The sequence below is a fragment of the Ictalurus punctatus genome, chromosome 3 (genome assembly GCF_001660625.3).
Source record: "Ictalurus punctatus breed USDA103 chromosome 3, Coco_2.0, whole genome shotgun sequence".
Classification (NCBI taxonomy): domain Eukaryota; kingdom Metazoa; phylum Chordata; class Actinopteri; order Siluriformes; family Ictaluridae; genus Ictalurus; species Ictalurus punctatus.
In genome coordinates, this window is record NC_030418.2 from 14,651,296 (window position 1) to 14,674,937 (window position 23,642).

General features: G+C 41.2%; 1 protein-coding gene across 5 annotated transcripts; it reads right to left on the reverse strand.

Annotated features, from left to right (window-relative positions):
• Positions 1 to 586: 586 nt before the first annotated feature.
• Positions 587 to 23,399, reverse strand: nsd2 (nuclear receptor binding SET domain protein 2). 5 transcript variants are annotated; one of them, XM_047154279.2, is made up of 24 exons: positions 23,349 to 23,399; positions 14,711 to 15,465; positions 14,273 to 14,462; positions 14,036 to 14,190; positions 13,420 to 13,875; positions 13,245 to 13,334; positions 12,990 to 13,161; positions 12,795 to 12,857; positions 12,547 to 12,656; positions 12,187 to 12,283; positions 11,981 to 12,087; positions 11,083 to 11,181; positions 10,871 to 10,994; positions 8,256 to 8,456; positions 7,973 to 8,152; positions 6,721 to 6,877; positions 6,339 to 6,541; positions 6,129 to 6,232; positions 5,663 to 5,932; positions 5,405 to 5,521; positions 4,167 to 4,308; positions 3,704 to 3,810; positions 2,111 to 2,309; positions 587 to 1,621 (listed from the first exon to the last, which is right to left on the reverse strand). In XM_047154279.2, the coding sequence occupies exons 2-24, from the start codon at positions 15,446 to 15,448 to the stop codon at positions 1,257 to 1,259; spliced, it is 4,446 nt and encodes a 1,481-aa protein (XP_047010235.1). In that variant the 5' UTR covers positions 15,449 to 15,465; positions 23,349 to 23,399; the 3' UTR covers positions 587 to 1,256. The 5 variants fall into 5 exon arrangements, with proteins under 5 accessions (XP_047010235.1, XP_017320313.1, XP_047010236.1 ...); XM_017464824.3 differs by lacking the exon at positions 23,349 to 23,399 and adding an exon at positions 17,108 to 17,368; XM_047154280.2 differs by lacking the exon at positions 23,349 to 23,399 and adding an exon at positions 17,108 to 17,367 and having other exon boundaries at positions 11,984 to 12,087.
• Positions 23,400 to 23,642: the final 243 nt, after the last annotated feature.

Here is a 23,642-nt window from a genome sequence, read left to right on the forward strand (position 1 = left end):
TTCAAACAGAACCGTCTGCTTTAGTTTCCACAGAATGGTGTGAAAAATAAATATCCAGTGAGCAGCAGTTCTATGTCCAGAAATGCCTTGTTGACAGGGGAGGTTAAAAGAGAATGACATTTGAGCCGACAAGAATGTTATCGTAACTCAAATAACCACTTGTCAACTGTGATAAAGTGATCATGTACAATAATGGTGTGGGGAACATTTTGTCACACACAGGGCCCCTTAACCAGTTATTTGAAGGTTACGGTCTGTGTATTGTGAACCACGTGCATCCCTTTATGATCACAGCTTTTAGCAGTATTATATTGGCTACTTCTAGCATGATCTTGCACCATGTCACAAAGCACAAGTTATCTCACTAGGATCCATGAACATGACAGCGTCCCCAGCAGGTGTACAGAGAAACATATAAAAGTGTCTTGCGTAAGTCAGTGTGTGGGCCGTAGATTTGACACCACTGGTTTTGAGAAAAACCTCAACAGCATCTTGTAGCTAAAAACAGACCCCAGCCATGCAGCTACACGTTATTCTCACCCTCCATTCCAAGTGCAAAAATAACCGAATAAATCAGGCGCACACATTATTTTAAAAGTTTTATTTCACCCAAACCTCACAAAAAACAGCGCCCTGACTCACTCAATTTACTGTGCCTTTTTTTAAACTCTGAATAGGTAGATTTTGCAGAGACTCTTAACATTCTAGCATGTTACATAAACTCAAAAAAATGAGCTAACAAACAAATGTGCTGCTCTATAGTTAAATGCACTCTATGTTAACTATAAAAACAATTCAAGGGCTATCCATAGTGTCTTACATTTAAAGGTACAACTGACTGTTTAAAACAAACAAACAAAACAAAAAAAAAAAAACACTACACATTGGCATCTGTTACTATCTGTAATTCCAGTATTATTATAATTTTGGTCTTTCATATACATTTTCATATACATATCTACTGTTAAAAAAATTAAACAAATCTATCTGAACGATTAAAAACTGGTGTAAAAAAAAAAAAAAAAAAATTTCAAGTTTGGCCTCCATAATGCTGTGTAGTAACGAGGCTGTTCGGTGTGGTGGCTCCCACACCCGGTTCTGAGCGAGAGGTTGAGTGAGGGGGGGAGAGGGGAGGCGGGGGTGTAGGAACCTGATGGTAGCTTCATTGAGCTCTACAGTGTTCAGATACTCTTCCCTGATCAGACACAGTGCTTTCAGTTTGGGAGATCAGTCATGTTCATATCAATACCACTGAATCATGGGGAGGGCGTGGAGGGAAGGGGTGAGAGAGGAGGAACACTTTCGCCAGCTCGACCCTTCTGCTGCTTGTTACAATGTTTCCTGGAGCGCTTCTTGGCTGTAGAGTCGGTGCTGCCCCGGGCTCCGGGTTTGCGGCCGCGTTTGGCAGGTTTAGTGGCAAGATCAGACTTCTTGGTGGCCGCTGCTGTAGACTGCAGGTCCGAGTCGTCGTGCTCTTGGCAGCACAGCTGACTGCTGCTGGGGTGGGGTCTCAGCGTGCCCTCCTCATGGATCTTACAGAAGGAGTTGGGACACAGCTGGCAGAAAGCATCAGATGGTTTGCCACATACATCACAGTGGTGCCAGGGGCAATCCCAACGACCTGCTCGTCACAGTAACACAGACAGTGAATATTTGCCCCATTCCCACAAATAACCCCGCTCAAATACCTACGGCTCCAGCAAATACTGTTTAGACGATAATTAAAGAATTCAAAAACAGTAAAATCAAACACGTTTACTATTAAAACTTCTAACTTCGCTCACTGCCAAACCTGTAAACAAGTTCAGTTTGAGCCGCTAAGTATGTTTAAGTTCGTTATTTTAACCGAATGAGGTGATGTCTAACATGATTTGGAGTCTACAGCTTGTTAATTTTCTTCATTAAAAAATTTAAATGAATGAACACTTGAGCTTATGGAATACTCAAGCCATTACTGTAATCAGGACATAATTTGAAATTGGCAGCCCTACAAAACCCAAATTTCTGAATATAGCAGTATTTCATTAATAAAAGCATAGTAATTTAACTTTGAAGTTAAGAGTTCTATTCCGACTTTTGAAATGTATTTACTTAGCTCAATGTGACTTACCGAATGGTCTCTTAGTGCGATCCAGGCAAGACAGGTGGTAAGCTTTAGTGCAGCCCTTGCGGTCACACAAAACCAGCTGTCCTCCATCGCCACAACGGAAACACTCGTCCTCAGATTGCTTCTTCCCTTCACTTCGAGCACGCTTCCGCCTCGGTTTCTTCTTCTGTAACTTGGCTTTGGGCTCCGACGTGGGGGTGATCTGTGACACACAGCGCAGTTCCCTTTGTTTATAAAATCCTTTTCCAGGACATTTTTAATGACTACTCATTATTTTACAATGGATCACATATCTCAAAGATTAAAAAGTCAACTATATACACTCTCTCTCACACACACACACACTCTAATTTACTGTTGTCTCTAGAGTACAGAATGGTGCAATAAAAAATAATATCCAGTGAGCAGAGGTTCTGTGGACAGAAACACCTTGTTGATGAGTCAATGGAGAACGGCCGGCCTGGTTTGAGCTGACAGAAAGGCTACGTTAACTCGGATAACCACTCTGTACAATCGTGATGAGCAGAAAAGGACAACACGTCGAACCTTGAGGCAAATGAGCAGAAGACCATGTCAGATCCCAATTGTGTAATCCAAGAACAGAAAGCGGAGGCTACAGTGGGCACAGGCTCACCAAAACTGGACAGATGTTTTACTGCTCACCACAATTGTAAAGAGTGCTTATTTGAGTTACTACAAACTGTCACAGCTGGATGGGTGACGACTGGAAAAACGTAGCATGGGCTGATGAATCTCGACTTGTCCTGAAGCATACAGATGGTAGGGTCAGAATTTGGCACCAACAACATGAATCCATGCACCCAACCTCTGTGTGTAAACATTCCAGGCTGGGGGAGGTGGTGTAATGGTGTGGGGAATGTTTTCTTGGACCACTCTGGGCCAGATGATACAAATTAATGAAAGCATGAATGCCATAGACTGAGTATTGTTGCTGACCATGTGTATCCCTTCATGGCCACAATTTACTATCTTCTAATGGCTACTTCCAGCATACACCACCATGTCACCAAGCACGTCATTGCAAACTGGTTTCATGAACATGACGATGAGTTCAGTGGTCTTCCCAGTCACCGCATCTGATTCCAATAGAACACCTTTAAGATGTAGTAGAACGGGAGATTCACAGCTGAAAAATCTCCAGGAATTGTGTGATGCAAACATGTCGACATGGAGCAGAATCTCAAAGGAATCTTGTGGAATCCATGCCATGAAGAATTGAGGTTGTTTTGAGAGCAAAGGGAGGCTCTATGCAGTATTAGTATAGTGTTCCTAATAAAGTGCTCAGTGAGTGCATACTTCTCTTAACCAAAGCACCTATAAGCATCTCACACACTATATAAAACTACTGTTTACAATAACCTGACGCTAATGATCTATCCATTTTCTACCTTCTAAACTCCAGATTTTTTACCTGACTGAAAAACTACGAATTCTAGCTTTTTCAGGAGGCATACGATCCCCAACAGAGTGCCTGGGACCTTAGAATAGCAGTGCAGCTCATTATAACATCGAAAGCTCTTGGTCTAGATGTACATTATAAATGATTGTGTGCTTAAAGCAGTGTGTGTTACTCACCTTGGGTCGATCTCCGAGGAAGCCACTGCAGTTGGGTGCACCACAGCGACAAACAGTCTTCTCATTCCCAAGACAGTCCAGATTATAGTTAAAAGTCAATTCGGTGCCTAGAACGTTAATCAAATCAATAAACAAAACATACAATAAGCCTTCAAGCAAACATTACATAAAATCAATGCTTCTCAGGATGCCTTCTTCTAAACAAGGGACAATTGTGTACACAATGCTGATTTAATCATATCATTTGATATATTTTCCATGTTCTATTGTGAATAACATGAGGATGAGATCTGCAAAACATTGCATTCTGTTTTATTTACATTTTACACAAATTCCCAACATTTTTGGAATTGTGTATATATATATATATATATATATATATATTTATATTATACACACACACAAACACATAAAATGTTGGTTTCTGTCACCCTTCTGTAGATTTATCAACACCATGACTCACCTGCTGGAATGTCGCACACAGCAAACAGTCCCACACGTGTGTCTCCGTTCACAGTCCACTTCTGAGTCTCACAGTTGGGCTGGCAGCTATGGTTCATGAAGCGGGAGTAGTTCCCTTTAGGGCCTGCATCAATGATCCGGTCCTACATACACACATGGCATTGGGTCATGCTTTGTACGGAATACTGGTTTATCCAGTTACTCTGACCATGAAATGAAACGAGCCATGATTTGATTATCATATGCGGGACATATTTCCTTTTAAACAGGAAAGAAGCAGGCCAAAATAAACTCCACAAAAATTCCAACAACAGACACTAGCCCTCGAGATAGTGGCTTAGCAAACCAGCTAAATCACACAGATGAAAATCTAAAAAGTTTGTTTCCACCGGTGGAGAATTTTTTTTTACTGCTAATCGCCCCACTGCATCGGAGGTTTCCACCGTGCCGCAGATTGGTACTGGGACACTAGTCATTTCTTACAATCCGCTCCCCCGCAGCAGCAGTGAGGTCATTACGCTTTCCGTAGTGAAAAGACTGATGTTTAGCACAAGGCAGTAAAATAAAACTAAGAAAGAAACAAGCCACAAACACGCCCAATATATTCAAATTCTCCATTCTCACTGTGTCCCAGTACAAAGACACTCTTATAAAAATTAAAAAGCCTTAAAACACCTCTTTTGAATGCACGAGCACTTTAATATACAGAAAATGACGTTAATAAGAACGTGGGCTGAACTGCACGCATTCCGAAAAGTTATTTCTGGAAATGATTTCTCAACTAACATTTTAATTACTGAGCACAGCTGTGGTATTTTGTACTGCAGGGCCACGTAATGCCGACCTGTGACGCTCCTGATTAAACAGCGTTCCTCTAGATACACTCACACTGCTAAACTAGTTCGCTTCATTCATTCATTATCTCACAAACTTTGAGCAAAGAAGAAGGAATTCGGCTGCAAAAATCTTCAGCAGAAAACTAATGACATGAAACTTCCTTTCCTCTCCACTTCCTTCCTGTTTCGTCCCCATAGAGGGAAATGCCTGATCATACAGTACAGATCTTTTAAAGAAATATAGACTTTGAAACGTTTAAAACAGTTCATTGAAACATCGTCGTTCAAATGTTTACCACCGCCCTTCAAAATAAATATGCATTAAAGAAAAAAATCCATTTAGTAACCCAATTCTGTTTCATTGCATAACACACTCACACACCAGTCTTGTGGTAGTGTTTACCTTGTCAATGGTGAGCATGTAGAAATGTGTGATGTCATTTTCCTGGGCGTATTTGATCCTCGCTCTGCACTCTTCCTCATCGATTAGCTCCCCCACATACTCATTCACAAACTCCCCCTGATCAACAACAACCAGTGATACACACACACAGTGGACACACAGATGCTCTCAAAGAAAAAATCTACAGCATAACAGCAATTAGTTTGAAATATATGAACTAATAAAATGAAGTGCATTCACTACTTCTGTGGTTCTCACCTTCTTGATGTCTCGGAGAGAAACGAGACCCCAGCCCTTGCCAGCTGTGCGAATGATCTTGGTCTCAGGGTAGAGGCGCTTGGTGAAGTCCTGGTTCATGCAGCGGTCTCCAGCCGGACACACCTGAGGGTGACACTCGTATAGCAGCATGCGATTCAAGCACTCCGACTCAAAGCTGCACGGCCGCTCATCGCTTGGCTTACAGTTGCACTTGGGGATCTCGGAGATGTCGGCCGTGTAAATCTGCACGCGCCCGACTGGTTTGTTGACCTGCAGAAAACAGCTTGTCATTACTATTCGCGATAATAAACGTGACGGCCCACTGAAACAGGACACGTGTTAAAGGTGAACGCATGAAATTTTGAAAAAGATTCATCAAGTGGTAGGGTAACAGCCAGGGGAGATCTTCACTGCTGATCAAGAGGCACCAATTTTACTATGATGTCTTGTGTTGAAAAGTTGGTACCTTGATATATTTGTATGGAGGGGGTTTCCTGTTGTTCTCCTGGGCCTCTTTAGCTTCTCTCTCCATTTTGATCTGCTTAAACCGAGCCTCAGCCTCCACCACAGCTAAAGACGTGACAGGAAGGGAACAGGTAAAGACACACTGATACTGATATGAATGACAGGGCCTTAGGTTAAAATGAGGGGGGAAAAAAGCAGCAACCAGCATTACCATTCTTAAAGACCTTCCCAATGGTAGTCTTCTGGTGTTTGCTCACCCTGTCCCCCTCCATATAAGGAAACACACGTCCTTGGTGTGTCCAGTAGTAATCTTTCGATCCAAAAAAGTAAACAGGGAACTCTCCAATCTCGTGACGTAGGTGCTGGATATTCGTAGGGACGTTCCTGGGGTGACGGATTTCTGCTGGCCACCATCTGGCGTTTCAGAGTGGGTCAAAGGTCAGAACACCACGATTATATACTTATCATGAGACAAGATGATACAGTATATGCCAAAGTCATATTTAAAAAGCTGATACAAAAACTCTGGCAAAGGCTCTGTGCAGGTGGCTGCGGAGTAATGCTTCCATGTTAAGCACTGACACTACACTTGCCTGTAACTGCCCAGTTTGACCCAGATGATGTCTCTGTACTTGGGCTTCTTGCCTGAGCGGCAGTCATAACAGAACCAGCTGCCATCAGGCATGGTGATATTTAAACAGTCAGGGTGAAAGGCAGCTGGACATGATTCACAACACAGGAGTCTGCCACCTACAGATACATAATATAACATGAATAAAAGGTATAGTTACTGATTTTGTCATAGATAGCCTAAGCAAGCGTTTTAAAAATGAAAAATACAAAACATATACAGGACTCCTCTTTAGTGTTCCGTCCTAAACTGATGCCCTGAAACGCATGCATACACTGCCTAGGCTAGAAGAGGAGAGTTTCTGAGCTGACAGCAACATGACTGACAGGCATGTAGAGACACCCCCTTGAGATAATTAGTTAGATATTAATGATCCACTGTTCTCCTGTTTACAGAGCATGCAGCTCTTATTTTCACAGACACACACATCACTCCCCACACGTTTAACCAGGAATTGTAATCTCACACACGTGGCAACTAATCCACATTTACAAAAATACATGATATACACGTACGTTTGATTATTGATAACAGGCCTGCGTGATCATTTTAAGTCTCTGTTTCTGGTTTTCGGCTCTGTTACTACTCCGTTAACTTACCCGAGGTGGTCTGATTGGTCCTGTGAGGGTGCGCACTGATAGAGAAGCATTCCCTGTAGATATCATGGCCAATCAGGAAAAGCCAACATTGTGTTTTGTGATTCTGTTTTGTTTTTTTTGTCGAAAGCTCGCTCTGCGCATAAATGCGAGTTATAAAGGATGCTTCTCTGCCTGGGAACGCTTCTCTATCAGCGCACCCTCATAGACCACCTCAGGTAAAGTTAACGGAGTAGTAACAGAGCACAAAAATAGAGATTTTGATATATATACACATTTTTTAACTACATTTTAGTCTTGTCTTCTTTCGTCCACAATATTGCATGTTGCTATAGTCACAGTTAGTGTTTAAGGACATCGGTTTCATCTCGTCACGGGGAGAGGGAAGCGCTCATCGATGAACATTCCTGTGTCAGTTTTCATTAACAAAATGAACACATCTGCAGAACTACATAAAAGCACAATCACTTAGCAGAGTTTTTGCAAATGCTGCAGTTCTTCACTACACGACTGGTAATACTAGTCTACACTCCCGTATACAATGAAATGGTGGGAAAGCTCATTTTCCTTTTTTCGGGGGGGGTTGGGGGGCATAAGACTAACTGATAATGATCTCACCATTAGAGCAGATGAAACACCAGCTGACATTGACATGTGTACGATGCCTGTAGCCTTTCTTAGGGTTGAAGTGGTTGGTACATAACATAGTAGTAGAGGTCAGCATCTCACTTCCTGCAGCTATGCACAGGTCTCCAGTGTGGTATGCTACTGGGCAGCGCAGACAGCGAATCACCTTCCCTGAAGCATACATATAAAAAACATTTATTCCACCATAAAGAAACTGTTATACATGCTAGGTATATACCAGCAGGAGTTTTGCATGGATGTGAGAATGCAGTACCTTTGGTAGCTTTTGCTGTGCCACGGCCGCTGCAGTGACAGCTGAGGCAAGTGTGTAGGGGGCATCGGAATCCGCGGTTATCAAAAACAGTCAAAGCACTTAACCGCAAGCATGCCTCGTGATAGAATCGTCCACAGTGTAAGACACTACAGCGCTTCACCTCTCCTTCAGACTTCTTACAGGTGAAACATGTATGCACTCCTGAAACACAGATGTAGACGGGAAGCTGAATCAAAAATGTCAAACCTACCGCTACAGCGCTGTGAAAAAGTTTGTGTCTCTCAAACTAAATAATTTTAGATCTTCAAACGAAATACAACTTAAAACAAAAGGCAACACTAGGCAGTTTTTATTTCTTTTACTGAAGCAAAAAAAAAAAAAAAAAGTTATCCAACACCTGTTAAGTAAGTTGAGCTATTGTTCGGAAGGTTATGAGTTCTAACCCCAGCACTGACAAGCTGCCACCATTGGGCCCTTGAGCAAGGCCCTTAACCCCCAGATGTATAAACGAAATAGACACAAGTCTCTCTGGATAAGAGTGTCTGCCAAATGCCATAAAATGTAAAACCGCCCCGCTTAAATTTTTAAATATGGTTGTGCCACCTTTAGCAGCAGTAACGACAACTAAACGCTTCAGATAACTGGAGATCAGTCTTTCACAGTGCTGTGGTGGAATTTTGGCCCACTCTTCTTTGCAGAACTGTTTTAGTTCAGCCACACTGGAGGGTTTTCAAGCATGAACTGCCCCTTTAAGGTCCTCGCACAGCATCTCTGTTGGTTCAAGTCAGGACTTTGACTAGGCCACTCCAAAAATTTAATTGAGCTTTTTCTGAGCCATTCAGAGGTGGACTTATTCCTATGCTTTTAATCATTATCTTGCTGCATAATCCATTTGCACTTGGGTTTCCACTTACGGACTGACGACCAGACATTCTCCTTTAAGATTTTGTGTTTCATGCAGAATTTATGTTTCCTTCAATTATTGCAAGTCGCCCAGGCCCTGAATCAGCAAATCAGTAAAGCATCCCCACACCATCACACAGCCACCACCATGCTTGGTATGTTGTTCTTTTTGTGGAATTCTGTGTGTGGTTTACCCCAGATGTAATGGGACCCCTGTCTTACAAACAGTTCCACTTTCATCAGTCCACAGAACATTCTACCAAAAGGTTTTGAGGATCATCAAGGTGTGTTTTGGCAAAATTCAGACGAGCCTTAATGTTCTGGGTTAGCAGTGGTTTTTACCTCGCCACTCTTCCATGGATGCTCTCTTTGCCCAGTGTCTTTCTGATAGTGGAATCATGAACAGTGACCTCTATTGATGCAAGAGACACCTGTAGTTCCTTTGATGTTGTCCTTATCTCTTTTGTGACTTCCTGGATGAGTAGTTCTAGCCACTTCTGGGAAGTTTAACTACTGTGCCAAGTTTTCCATTTGCAGATAATGGTTTTACTGTGGTCCTTAGATTTTGTTTTAATTTCTGATACTATTTAGTATGAGAAAAACTGAATAAATTATTTTATATACTTAATATTAAATAGTTCAACTCTTTCAATTGCTTTTGTTTGATTTGTTCATTGCAAACAGCTGAAAGTCTAAATTTTTACAAACCTGATTTGCAATGAGGGTTGAATAATTTTAATTGCAACTGTGTATATAGTTTTAATTGAAGGGTACATATGGTTCCCTTGCATTTAGCATTTATTGATGATGTGACTACTGACAAAAGCAGCAGGATGGATGAAGTGTATAGGGCTATATAATCTGCTTAGCCAAATGCATCAAAATTCATTGGATGGTGCTTCATAGTGTAGATGGACACTGACATGAAACATAATTTTCATGCCACAGCTGATTTGCATTTGGTGATGCCCACAAGGCCAAGTTCACAGAGCAGAACGTTCAAAGTGGATAATAAATAGAAAAAATAAATAAATAAAATAAAATAAATTATCTGAGGCATAAGTGGACACACTACTTGACTCCCATCTACCAGAATAAAAAATAAGAAAAAACAGTTTGACACAAATAATGTATTACTGCTAATCGACAAACCATGACAAAGTTTATAAAGATGCTGTGGCAACCAGAACCAGCTTATAAGTCAGCTTTCAGAAAAATATCATGCCTATCTCTAAATATCTGCTGCCTCCTAGGGGCAACATGTGCTAACTCTTCCAAGTAATATCAATTCTGCATTCTGTACCACCTCACCTTCCAGCTACTGAACAACTAGCTTTATTTGTCTTTAAATGGATTTGGACTGCCATGTTCTAAGTTGTTTAACACATCTATATGTGAATATCAGGAAATTAAAGCTGAAATTCTGATCCATCAGCTCATATTCATCTTTTGATCTTAAACTCAAATGTATTCAGTGTATAGCAGAAACAAAAATAACTGGCCTTGCTGTTCCAATACTTTCAGAGTGGACTGTAAGTACTAATGATATAACATGGGTAACATGGCATAGTATTTAGACATTTAGCAGTACAGACTCAAAACTTAGCCATGATGAAACATATACCCACCGAACTGCCCTGTTTTCATATGAAACATATTTTTGAGGGCCCCCTGGTGACTGCAGGGATCTTGGTAAAGCGTCTCTTATTTACCTGTACGGCAGGCAGTGCAGAGCACCTTGTCTGATGATTGGTCCAAATCCATACACTGGAGGTGGTATGAACCATAGCATTGTCCTTCACATGTCACCAGGTCCTCGCTTGTCTTTTCACAAACCTGAACACACAGAATTATCAAAAACATTCTAGCACAGACCAATACCACAGACCTACTAGATATGAACATACAGCACACGTACACTAACCTGACACAAACTCTCTTTTTTATTATTGATACTGCGATCTGCCTTCCTGGTAGCATGGGCTTCATCAGTAGGAGAATCGGGTCTCTCTTGATATGAAGTCTGTATCACATTGGAGTAGATGTTTGTTTAAACTGCTCGAAAGCAACATCAAAATGGATAAACGGCTTAAAAGGTTGTTTCTATTTCAATTCTGATTTTTTTTGCAGGGTTCCCACTACAAGTCAAATGTAAAATTCCATGACTTTTCCCAAACTTTCCCCTGACTGAAATCTTGAATTTCCATGACTTACTGTACAAAGAATGGTACAATGTATTGCCTGGGTACTGAGCAGGGGGGAAAAGGAAAAAAAAAAAAAAAAAAAAAAAAAAAACTATTTTAACCCATTAAATCTGTAAGCTCAATTTCCTGGTGAACAGACATTTTCAGTGCAAAACTTACTTTTCATTGCTTAAAAAGAACATATACTTATCACATGACTAATCTTTACACCTCAAAAAAATGGTCCTAATAAAACAAAATATTTCTTTAATGGAAATAAAATCAATTCATTTACAAGGTACCGTAAGCCATTTTAAGTACATTTTTAACCCATAACTGAGCACACAGTTTAAAAAAATTAAAATAAATAAATAAATAATAAAAAAAGACTGATTCTCTCTCTCTCTCACAGACGTTTTAGCTAATACATTTGAAAATTTTACAAACAAAATTCCCCGATATTCCCTGACTTCATCCCCAAAATGATCAAATTCCCTGACTGGAATAGACTTTATTAAATTTCCATGAAGTTCCATGACCCATGGGAACCCTGTATTTGCTATTAAAGCTTTTTGTCTGCACAAGTCTGATATATGCATAAATTTAGGCTCACAACGAAGACAATTGTATATCTAGCACTACCTGGGATGATGGGCCGTGCTTCTTGGATGAAACCGGTAGCGACAGGTTGCTAGGGTCCTGCTTTTTCTTCCTACCCCACCTGGCCTTGTTTTGAGGCTCCTCCACTGACCCAAAAATAGAGCAAATCAGCACCATTATTTTATAAACATAACAATGAATGAATGAATGCCTAAAGCCTCAAAGTAGCGAATTGGCTTCTTTACCTGACATTGCTGTTTTAGGTCTCTTTCTTTTCTGGGTGATGGCAGATTTTTGCCTCTTTTGCCTTTGTATACTGACTTGAGGTTCAGGTTTCTGTGCCTTTGAAAGTAGAAGAAAAAACAAAACAACAACCAGGCAATCAAAACCTGCAATAACACACAACTATATCTAGCTGAAGGAGCATGCACCATGACTGACTGGCAGTAATAAACTGCCTTCCAGAGTGTGTACTCTTAGGGCCAACATAATTACAAACAATGCTGCTAACACTACTGATCAGATCAACCCAAACACTGGTACATCAAGGTCCCCTCACTGGGCTGTGCTACCCATTTAAATGGTATCTTTAGTAACGATCAAACCTTTAGCGTCTCGTGCCATTTTAAACCGTCCCCGAGCTTGGCTTTTTTCCTGGGTTGAGGTACATCCTCCACATTAATCTCTTCAAATGCACGCTTCGAGGCCTTCATAACTGAACACAGGATACATTTACTTAGACATCTCAACATCCCCGAAAATGTATAGAATGATAGAACAACAATGTTGTTTCAATATTAAAACCATTAAAAATTATGCAAAAAAAAAAAAAAGAACAAGTGTAGGAGGCAACCTTTCAAGACAGCATCTGCCTTGTCCTTTTTTAGTTTTCTCTTAATCTTGCAGACTTCAGCATCTTCGAACAAAGAGACATACAACATTTATCACAACAGCCAAACATTTCCAACACTAAAACTATTCAATCAGGTATGAAGAGGTCAAAAAGGCAAACTAAGAATGCAAGAAACTGGAGATCCCACATTCTCACCCAAAACCACTGGCTTCAGTAATTCAGCATTCAGTCTTTCAGCAATAACAGCAGATGCCTTAATTTTCTTCCTTTTCAGGGAGTTTGGTGCAGCTGGAAACTTCTGTTTGAGTTTTCCTTGTTTCTTCTGGGACGCTTTCAACTGAGGGTCAATTTCAGCAAATAGGACATCCTACACAAACACACATTTTATATATGAACTAACACAGTGGATAACACTGGAAATAATAGAATAAGGACAAAATAATGCAACACCTGTTTCAGTGATGACGCTTTTGTGAATATCCCAGATTTATTCATTTTCATCTTATTAGGCTCAAGTTTATCTGCAGCAATGGGCATATCCTGAAACAAAAGTACAATTTGTAGCAGGAAAGAATAAGAAAAATAAGATTAAATGGGGACGTAGCAGAGTCATGACTGCACTCACCTGTACAACAGAGTCAATATTAGGGAGAACTACGACAGGATTGACTTTCTTTCTCCTTTTGAAAAGGACATTCTGCTCCTTCTGGATCCATTGCCCCCTGCTGGCTGGGGCTTTAGGTGCTTTAGTAGCAAGGGGTGTTTTCCTTGCTGAAGTGCTGCTGTTGGTGGGAAGGAGGGGAGTAAAATGGTTACTCAGTAACTGTACAGTGATGGGGCTGGACTGAGTGGAGTCTGGTGGAGTGAGGCTAGGTGTATCTGGAAATTCTTCATGACTCTGCTGTTGCTGTTCCTGCTTGCACTGGAGTTCTTGCAGCATGCGAGAGTTGAACCGCGGCTGGCTGCCCTCGTATGTGAAGCTGAACTTGGCCAGGCGCTCCTCTACAGGTAAAGCTACTGCCTCTGTTGCCTGGGAGATGCCTGTATCCCATGGTATCCGCACCTTACGTGGAATCATCAGCTGAAGAAAAGACACAAAGCATGAAAAAATTAAATAGCTCTACAACATAGTACCTCAGGGCATTTCTGCTTCTAGAAAATGCAAACATGTTTCAATGCATCAGTCACAGATAATGCAAATACTCTTTACTTAACAGGGTGTGAGTGAACAAAATCAGTACCTTCTTGCCATCAGTGGATTTTTTCTTTCCACAGCACAGTGTCTGGTATTGTTCTTTCTCAGAGAATACGACCAAGTTCTTCCCAGCAATATATCCTCTCTCTGGCGTGTCGCTAAAATACTGTATATGGTACAATAATCCCCTGCAGTTGTTTGCTGTTGAAGAGAGAAAAACATTAAATGAAAGTGCCTGTGCTCGTATAATTAAAGTTACATGTCCACTGTCTCCGGCCCTTACCTTTCTGCCTGAAGTGAAGGTTGAACTCTGGGTCTGTAGTGATCATGCATGGCCACCATGGGTATCCAGACACTTTAGCCCAGACAATATCTCCCACGGAAAACTGCACATGAGGTTGCTTTTCTGTTATTAATGTCTTAACATCATTCACACCCTGAACGCTATTATCCTCCTCAGCATCCAACATAGGCTGTAAGGGGGGGTTGGGGGCAAGAAAGATAAGATCAGTTAAAACTTATATTAAGGTCATGCTTGGCTTGTATATTGGGGTCATAGAAACTATTATAATCAGTAGTAGGCCTATATTGCATGCAATTCTCTACATGCAGGTTTTTTTTTTTAACCACCATCCCAACTGCTCTTAATTGTTTGCAATGCATGTATTAAACAAAGACTGGAAACAAAGGGGTGGGGTGTACACTGAAATCAAAATCATACCATGCCATTAGAAGTTACACAGGAAGGCACAATAGCATCACTGGATTCAGAAGTCAGGACATCGGAGTCAGGAGCAGGGTCATATGACTCTCTGGGCTTGTCACATGGTTCTACGATAATGTGTGTGAAAGTTGATCTCTCGGAGCCATTAACAGCAGGGTCGATGGGGTGACGTCTGCTCGGTGGCACTTTTTTCACTGGTCCCCTCGACTTGCTCCCTTCGTTTGTGGCACTTGCAGGAGCCAGCATACCTTCTGCTAAACTTAAAGCTGCATTTGTTTCCTCCGTGATATCTTCCCCATAGCTAGCGTCATACCTGCACGGTGGTGGCGATTTTCCATTAGGTAAATGTTTGGTTATTTTGAGTGTGAGCTCAGGGGAGGAGTCAGACTTCCTTTGAGGGCTGCCATGCTGAGGTCCAGACTCTACTGCTTTATGGAGGGGCGATCCAGGGGGGGCCGTGCAGAACTTCGACACAGTCTCCTGCTCACCGTTGAAGAAACGAGATGTCAGATCCTTCAGATGTTCATGAGTGTGGTTGTGGTTGCCCATCTTCTGCAAGACACCATCGTGGGGCGTGGCTGCTAACTGAGTTGCAGCTTTATCCATTAAAAGAGCGGGATCTGTGCTTCCATCACCTCGTCCCTTACATCCACACGGTGAATCAGATAACTGTTTCATACTGGTGGGGTTCTTTGGCTCAGGCATTGCAGGTAGAGATCCTCCCTTACTCTCCATTGGTGCCACTCAGGGATCTGTTGTAAGATGAAGCACAAACATTTTTTCCCCTTCAAATTTAGCTTAAGTTTCCCCCCCCTCCACTTGAGCATGAAAACGACAGAAAGAAAAATGCCTGGCATCCAAACACACAAAAAAAAAAATCCCAAAAAAATCAGACTTTTTGTTTGTTTCGAAATCACTGCCTCGATTCGCACGTCATGTCCTTTTGCGTAAACTTACCCACAATATGTTCAATCAGGGAAAAACACCACAGATAAAGCCTTTGTGATGATAAACTCAGTGTAAATCTACCCAGCAGCTGCTGAAAGGCCCTGGGCTGCTGCCTGCACTGCATACAGAGGCCAGGACGAGAAAAGCTCCACACAGCTGCACCTGTAGCCCCTGCAGCATGTTAACTAAAACTCACAGCACCTCCAGATGAAGAAAAAAAAATCTTCTATTAAACAGAGATACGATTTGACTTCCTAACACACGTACAATACAGTTAGATGAGCTCGATCACTGGCACTCCAGAGAGTCCGTGTTAAACCAAACGGGGATCTGGTCAATAAAGATGGCTTCCCTCTTCAGTCTGCAGTGAGTGGGGGGTTAGTTTCATCCTGAATTAAATGACGGACCCTGCCTAATTTCCTTTACTTAGCAGGGAAGAACATCTGCGTTAAATCACCGGGGACCTAAACAACAAACCAAAGAGCATGTAATATCTTTATTCAGCTGGAAACAGAGTCTCCAGGCGCTGGGTCCGAGTGTACATCTCCCTGCAGCTGCTCTTCCACACAGTCAGAAACAATCAAATAATTCCACACACACGTGGTGAATCAATCATGTCCGACCAACTTTAACGTGTTCACAACTATTGTCATTTAAACCAGTCTCAGTCCGAGAGTCGCCTCATTAACTAGGTGAGAGAAACCTATTCATATTAATAGCCTTCGGTGACAAAAACGAAAAGCCTCGCTAAGGCTCTTAATGCACTTTCCATAACAGACCACTTTACTGCATAAATAAACGCCTCACACAGCGAACCTGGCTTTAGCTGAACAGTTAGCGAGGTGAAAAAAGCTGGCTCGTGTTTTCACTTCAACTCGAGCTGAGAGAGAGAGAGAGAGAGAGAGAGAGAGAGAGAGAGAGAGAGTGTGAGAGTAAGTGAGTGAGTGTTAGCCATGTAATGGGAACAAACAACAACACAGAAAACACGTTAGCCGTGCGGCTAAAAACGATTTAAAAGCGCTAACACCTGAGGGGAGCTGGACATCACACTAACTAGAGCAAGAGCACAGTTGTTCAATGGAAGATAATATGATCATTTTCAGAAATAATACCGGATCCGCTAGTACAGAGATGCGGAGTGAATATGTCAAATCTGAGCAACACAGCTAGGCAGCTAACGCTAATCTGACTGACAAACCAGGTTAAGATGCTAGTTAGCTTCCTAGCTTTTATACACTACAGCTGCTTAGTGACACGCCAGCGGACGGGTTATTTCCCCCAGAAACATCTTGGTTACGGTTAACAGACCAAAGGTTAATAGGTCGACATTAACATGTATTTTCAGCTGAAATAACCTGTTTGAAGCATCGCGTTACTCCGATCTCTATTCATTCGAGTTGAAGCTTTGCGGGGAAACTCGCCCCAATCAGCGCGAAAAATACTCACTTCCGATTGGCTGGCGGCAGATACTCCGTTCACCCGGCCTTTTCAAATATGTCCCGCTCTCCCTCACAACACAGCATCTTCTCAAACAAAAAGACAAAAACCGACTCGCGCGAAACGACCGCGTTTGTGTCTCACGCCAAATAAATACGCTTCCGAGATAAACTGTTATTGTTTCTTCGAGAAAAGGACGTCGGTAAGTGAAACAGGCCGCCAACAGAAATGAACGAACTGGAGGGCATCCTTACCGAGTGACGTCAGAGTGAAGGAGGCGGTCGCGCATTATGGTTGCCAGATTCACTAATATCTCCACAAGTTTGGAGGCCAGAGCGTTTTGTCCAAGAATTACCATTACATTTGTATTTTATTTGAGGGTTTTTTTCAGGTCTTACGGAAAGTAATATAATTTAATAATAATAAAAGGCTCAACAGAAATACAAGTGCCGCAGAACTAATCTGTCTATCAACTGACCAGAAACAACTTCTATACATCTGAAAGAGCCGTAGATATCGCGAATAAACATTGGGATAACAAGAATCAGCATGACTAGAACTATTACAGTCTATTTGATTTAATTTGCAGAGACACTTGTAACTAGGTGAGTCCAACAAAAGTTTTTTTGTTTGTTTGTTTGTTTTTAAAGAAAATGACGCCAAATCGATTACAAAAAATGAAACCGTGAACGTGAAATGTCTGGCAACCAATAAATAAGCGCGCCAGAAAATCTCTCCAATGGCATTCCTCCAGGAGACCGTTTCTATGGAAGCCCATTTCCGCCATTTAAAAAATAAAGCCGTATATACATAAAAGCGGAAAATAATACTTACATTGTTACCTGTTATTGTATTACAATATAAGAGGATATTAGAATGTTATTAGAACATTAGAAATAATGACTTGGTACCTATACTAATGAGAAATGTTCTCGAAATGTAGTGTGTTTCAATGATGAGAATGTGTTATTTTAAGGCCTACATCAGGCTGGATTGGTAATCTGGTAGACCGCCTCTATGGATTCACTTCTGCAGCCAGAACCCACTATCCATTGCTCATGAATTCAGACTGCAGGTCAAATCCCAAAACATGTAGAGCATTGACTTAATTGCCCAATGTCACATACAAATAAATACCTAATTCCTCCTTTCTTATAATTTATATTAAACAAAAGGATGATCTTAACTGTGTAAACGTTAAGGTATATTCATCATCCATTATCCAAAGGACATCCATCTATTTTCTAAACCGCTTATCCTACAGGGTCACGGGGAACCTGGAGCCTATCCCAGTGAGCATGGAGCACAAGGCAGGGTACACCCTGGACAGGGTGCCAGTCCATCGCAGGGCACAATCACACACGCATTCATACACTACGGACACTTTGGACATGCCAATCATGCACCTACCATGCATGTCTTTGGACTGGGGAAGGAAACCGGAGTACCCGGAGAAAACCCCCACAGCACGGGGAGAACATGCAAACTCTGCGCACACAGGGCCACAGCTGGAATCAAATCCCAGACCCTGGAGGTATGAGAACATACTCAATGTTGAATAGTTGATCACTACTTTGACCTTAAGCTTCTTTTCTTTGACCGTTTCACCAGAGCATGGAGATTTGCCACCTCAGATCACCAGAGAGTAAGTAGAGCGAGTGAGTAAACTGGTCCACTTAAACTGGTATACACAGTATGTATACACACACATAAACACACACAGTGTGTGTGTGTGTGTCTATTTTGAACAACAGTGTATATATATGGATATATATACGTCCGACTGGACCGATTCTGGATCGTAGTGGTGGGCCGCCTGGACCAAAAATGCAGATTTTTTGTCCCAGTCTAGCCCTGGCCTACACTATATCATAACTATGCCTCAATTTGTGTGTGTGTGTGTGTGTGTGTACAGTTCCCTCTGAAATTGTCCCACTGCTAACTTTCACAATTTACAATGCATATGGAGTGTTGTGTAGCTCGAAGTACAGGACAGCAGTGAGGGAGAAACCTGACTGAAACCACACAGCCCTTAGTGAATGCACCTTAGGTGAAATACATATATGTGTACATATATATATATATGTACACATATATACATGTTCATATATATATATACATATATATGTATATATACATATATATGTATATATATACATACATATATATATATACATACATACATACATATATATATATATATATATATCCCTCTCAGCCCTCTCCCCTTCCTGCTAATTTAGTAGACTTTCTTCCTAAACATCTTCCCTGGGTCCGGGTTCCAAACCAACCCTCTCCTTCCCAGATCCTTCCTCTCTACTCCACCTCCCTTCCTCACCACATATGTGAGCACTCAGGGGGCCACAGCTTGTAAAAGAAAAAGCCAAGTTGCACTCCTGCTTGATGCTAACCATACCAACAAGTCATGTTACTAATTCAGGCACTTACACTGCAAGGGCTGAGTAGCACAAGTTTTGATGTTCTAACAAATGCCTTATGAGAGTGTACATGATAGACCTCTCTTCATGGTGGTGATGAGTTACAAATGGCACCAAAGGTTTTAAATGTAGTCATAACCTAGTAACAACCAAAGCTTGCTAGCTTTGTTATGCACCACTCCCATTCTCTCCCTTGAGTTAACTACAAATGGATCTGTTGCTCAGTATGGTACTATCTTTTCAGTCCCTTATTGGCTGGGTCTGGACTTGTGGGCCTGCAAATACATGCCAGTAGCATGGTTGAGTGGTCCTCCCTTGCCATATTGCTCAGCTTGTACTCTCTGCTAATGTATACCGGGACTGGTTTTGGGTTTCTCCATTTTCCAATTTAGGTTCTCTGAGTGAGATCTCCTTTGATTCAGTCCTGCAGCCTCCTGCAATACCTTGACTAGCAGGTGTGTGCCTAACATGGTTGAAAGATCTCCCCCGATACACAGTCTTGTGACCCCAGCCCACTAGATTTATGGTGACACTAGGCTGTGAAAAAATTGCTCTTCTGTAGCCTGATGGCTTAGTGATCACAATCCACCTTTTTACACATGGTTAATAATAGTAATAGGACACATATAACTGTTTTATATTTGATACTATCCTATTCAGGTAATTATATGTGAAGTGGTCTGAATGCACTGCAACCAGCGTTTTTTCCCCATCATGATTACAGTGAGCTCATCATGAATACAGTGTTATGGTTACAGTGTTTTGTGTGTGTGTGATTAATGCCTGTCAGACATCAGCATCATGCCATCAATTATGGCCGATATCAAATTACTTTTCCCTATTGCCCAGGCCTACCTTGCATGTGGTGGTGCCCAGATAACTCTGGAGTGACTTTGTGGCTGAAATTGCTGTTATTGTCCAAAGTCATATCACCTACTTTTGTTAACAACATTCCATAAAGGGGAACCTGCTGAACGTTCCTTCTTATGCTCAGTCATATGGAAGTATTTGGACCAGACATCAGCGATTTGATCATTAGTTCAACTGCAATTTGATCACTAAATCAACATCTGCCATGGAGTTAAAAGATTGAATGTTTCTACAGCTGCTGATCTTCTTGGATTTTCATGCACAACAGTCTCTAGAGTTTACTCAGAATTGTGCAATAAAGAAAAAACATTCAGTGAGTGACAGTTCTGTGGAAGGAAACGCCTTGTTGAGGGAGTTCAACAGAGAATGGCCAGACTGGTTTGAGCTGATAGAAAGGCTACAGTAACTCAGATAACCACTATATAGAATTGTGATGTGCAGAAAAGCATCTCAGAATGACAACACATCAAACCTTGAGGTGTATGGGCTACAACAGCAGAAGACTGTTCCACTTTTGACAGCCACAAACAGAAGGCTGAGGCTGCAGTGGTCTCAGGTTCAGCAAAACTGGACAGCTGAAGATTGAAAAAAGACCAGGTGATTTTTCCCCCTAATCTTCAGTCTTTTCCCCAATCTGATAGCCTCAGGTTCCTGTTCTTGACTGACAGGAGTGGAACCTGATGTGGCCTTCTGCTGTTGTAGCTCATCCACCTCAAAGTTAAAAGTTGTGTGCATGCTGAGATGCTTTTCTGCTCACCACAGTTGTAAAGAGTGCTTACTAGAGTTACTTTTTCCTTCCTTGAAGCTGTATGACCATTTTCCTCTGACCTCTCTTATCAACCAGGTGTTTCCACCCACAGAACTGTTGCTCACTCAATGTTTTTTTGCTTTTCACACCATTTTGTGTAAACTTTAGAGACTACTGTATGTGCAAAATCCCAGGAGGTCAGCAGTTTATGAAATACTCAAACCAGCTCACCTGGCACCAACATCCATGCCACCATTAAAGTCACAGAGACTTTTTCTTCATTCTGATGTTTGATGTGAACATTAAGTGAAGCTCTTGACCTGTATCTGAATGATTTTGTGTACTGTGCTGCTGCCACATGATTGGCTGATTGGATAATGGCATAAATGAGCCAACAAACAGGTGTTCCTATTAAAGTGGATGGTGAGTATATTACAATTAAATATCACCTAGGGTGAATATGTGATTTGTTTGTAAGGAATCGTGGCATAGATTTAAAAAAGAAAAAAAAGCTAATCTAGCTCACAGCAGGAAACAGTTTGAAGTTAATAATTGGCTTTCAGATACAGTAGTGGGTGTGTTCATAGCAGTAAAAACACAGAAAGTAATATGTGTTAGTGACTACTGTTTACAGAGAAAGCCATTTTTACCAGTAGCAAAAAGGTTTTAATGTTGAATATTTCAATATTTGGTAAATTGAAAAACTGCATTAATCAGTAAAAATGTTGTCACCTAATAATGCACACTATTGGACAGTGTATATATATATATATATATATATATATACATATATATATATATATATATATATATATATATATATATATATATATATATATATATATATATACTTATTATGGTAAATTATACAGATTATGAACACACTCATAAATGCCAGTGTGGCTCAGGAAAAAAAGAAGAAAAAGACATTAAAACCTTTGGTCTATGGAGTGAATCTGATCACATACAGTAAAGTGCACAAGGTAATCACAAGTAATAAAAATTGCTGAAAGTTTTATGCTAAGATATTGCTAGTTAGCTCTCAAACTACTTTTGAGGAATTACGCTATAAAAGTGGGGGCATGGTGGCTTAGTGGTTGGCACATTTACCTCACACCTCTAGGGTTGGGTTGAGGGTTCGATTCTCGCCTCTACCTGTGTGTGTGGAGTTTGCATGTACTTTGAGGGTTTCCTAAGGGTACTCTGGTTTCCTCCCCATTCCAAAGTCATGCGTTGTAGGCTGATTGGCATTTACAAATTGTGTGGAGCGTGTGTGTGTGTGATTGTGCCCTGTGACGTATTGGCACCCTGTCCAGGCTGTCCCCACCCTGTGTCCCAAGTTCCCTGGGATAGGCTCCAGGCTTCGCTGCCACCCTGTGTAGGATAAGCAGTACAGAAAATGGATGGATGTTATAAAAGTGGAATTTGAATCAATTCAAAAGGTATTTTTTTTAAATCAGGGAATATAGTTTTGTTATTTTTCTGGTCAGACACTGGTCATGTCTCTATTGTTCTTTCATTTAATCATGATTGTTTTCACTGTTGACAAGTGCCAATGCTGTCCATTTGATATATTGAAAACCCCTCTCCTCACCAGGTCTGTATTTTCTCTCATGTCTTGTGATCGCTGGTTAATACACACTCAGTATGTTTACATGGACAACAATAAACCAATATTAACCGGATTAAGACAATACTCTGATTAAGAAACTAGCATGTAAACAGCAATTTTTAATTACCTTAATCCAATTAAAGTCATACTCGAAGTAAACACAAATTAAATTAAGACATGTGGAGTACTTCTGTTTTAGTCGCATTATCCAGGTGTATTACAGACATGTACACACCTTAATCACATTCACACTTAATCACAACTTCGTGTGAGAGTTTTCACCACATTTTGCAACAGGACACGTACATACACGGCAGAGCTCAACCGTTTTACGAACCGTTTTACGAACGTCAAACAAGAGAGCACGGCTGCGTCCCAGACCGCGTACTTACCTACTATAGACCTATAGTAGGCGAAATACGTGCATCTCGGCTACAATAGAGAAGGTCAGTACGCGGTTTGGGACGGAGCCCACGACTTCAAGCAGTTGTCTATTAGCACATATAGCATGATAAATAATTAATCGCACTTGAAGCGTTCGTAAATTTTTTAAATAAAAACACCCAAAACTGTATACTGTACCATAACGAAGACGAACTGTATGCTGATACGTGAAATTCTGGAGGAGCGTCGGACGGTGTGGCGCGGTGACGTAATGACATGTGCTATTAATCGAACTATGTTCTAGAACATATAAAACGGGTACATGAAAGGCGTATTCTAAAATCGGCTCATGTAAACACCTTAATCACAATATTGTCTTACTCAAAGTAAGGTCAATAATTAGATTACTGCTGTCCATGTAAACGTAGTCACTGTTGACTCTTAAACGTTTCAGGAAATGTACAACACTCAATGTATGACTTGAAGGTAGAA

Coding starts and splice junctions, on each gene's coding strand:
- nsd2 (XM_047154279.2), bottom strand. CDS start 15,448: ATGGAGAGTAAGGGAGGATCTCTACCTGCAATGCCTGAGCCAAAGAAC. Junction 6,233..6,338: donor TGGGAAGGTCTTTAAGAATG/GTAATGCTGGTT, acceptor TCACGTCTTTAG/CTGTGGTGGAGGCTGAGGCT. Junction 5,933..6,128: donor CTCCATACAAATATATCAAG/GTACCAACTTTT, acceptor TGTTTTCTGCAG/GTCAACAAACCAGTCGGGCG.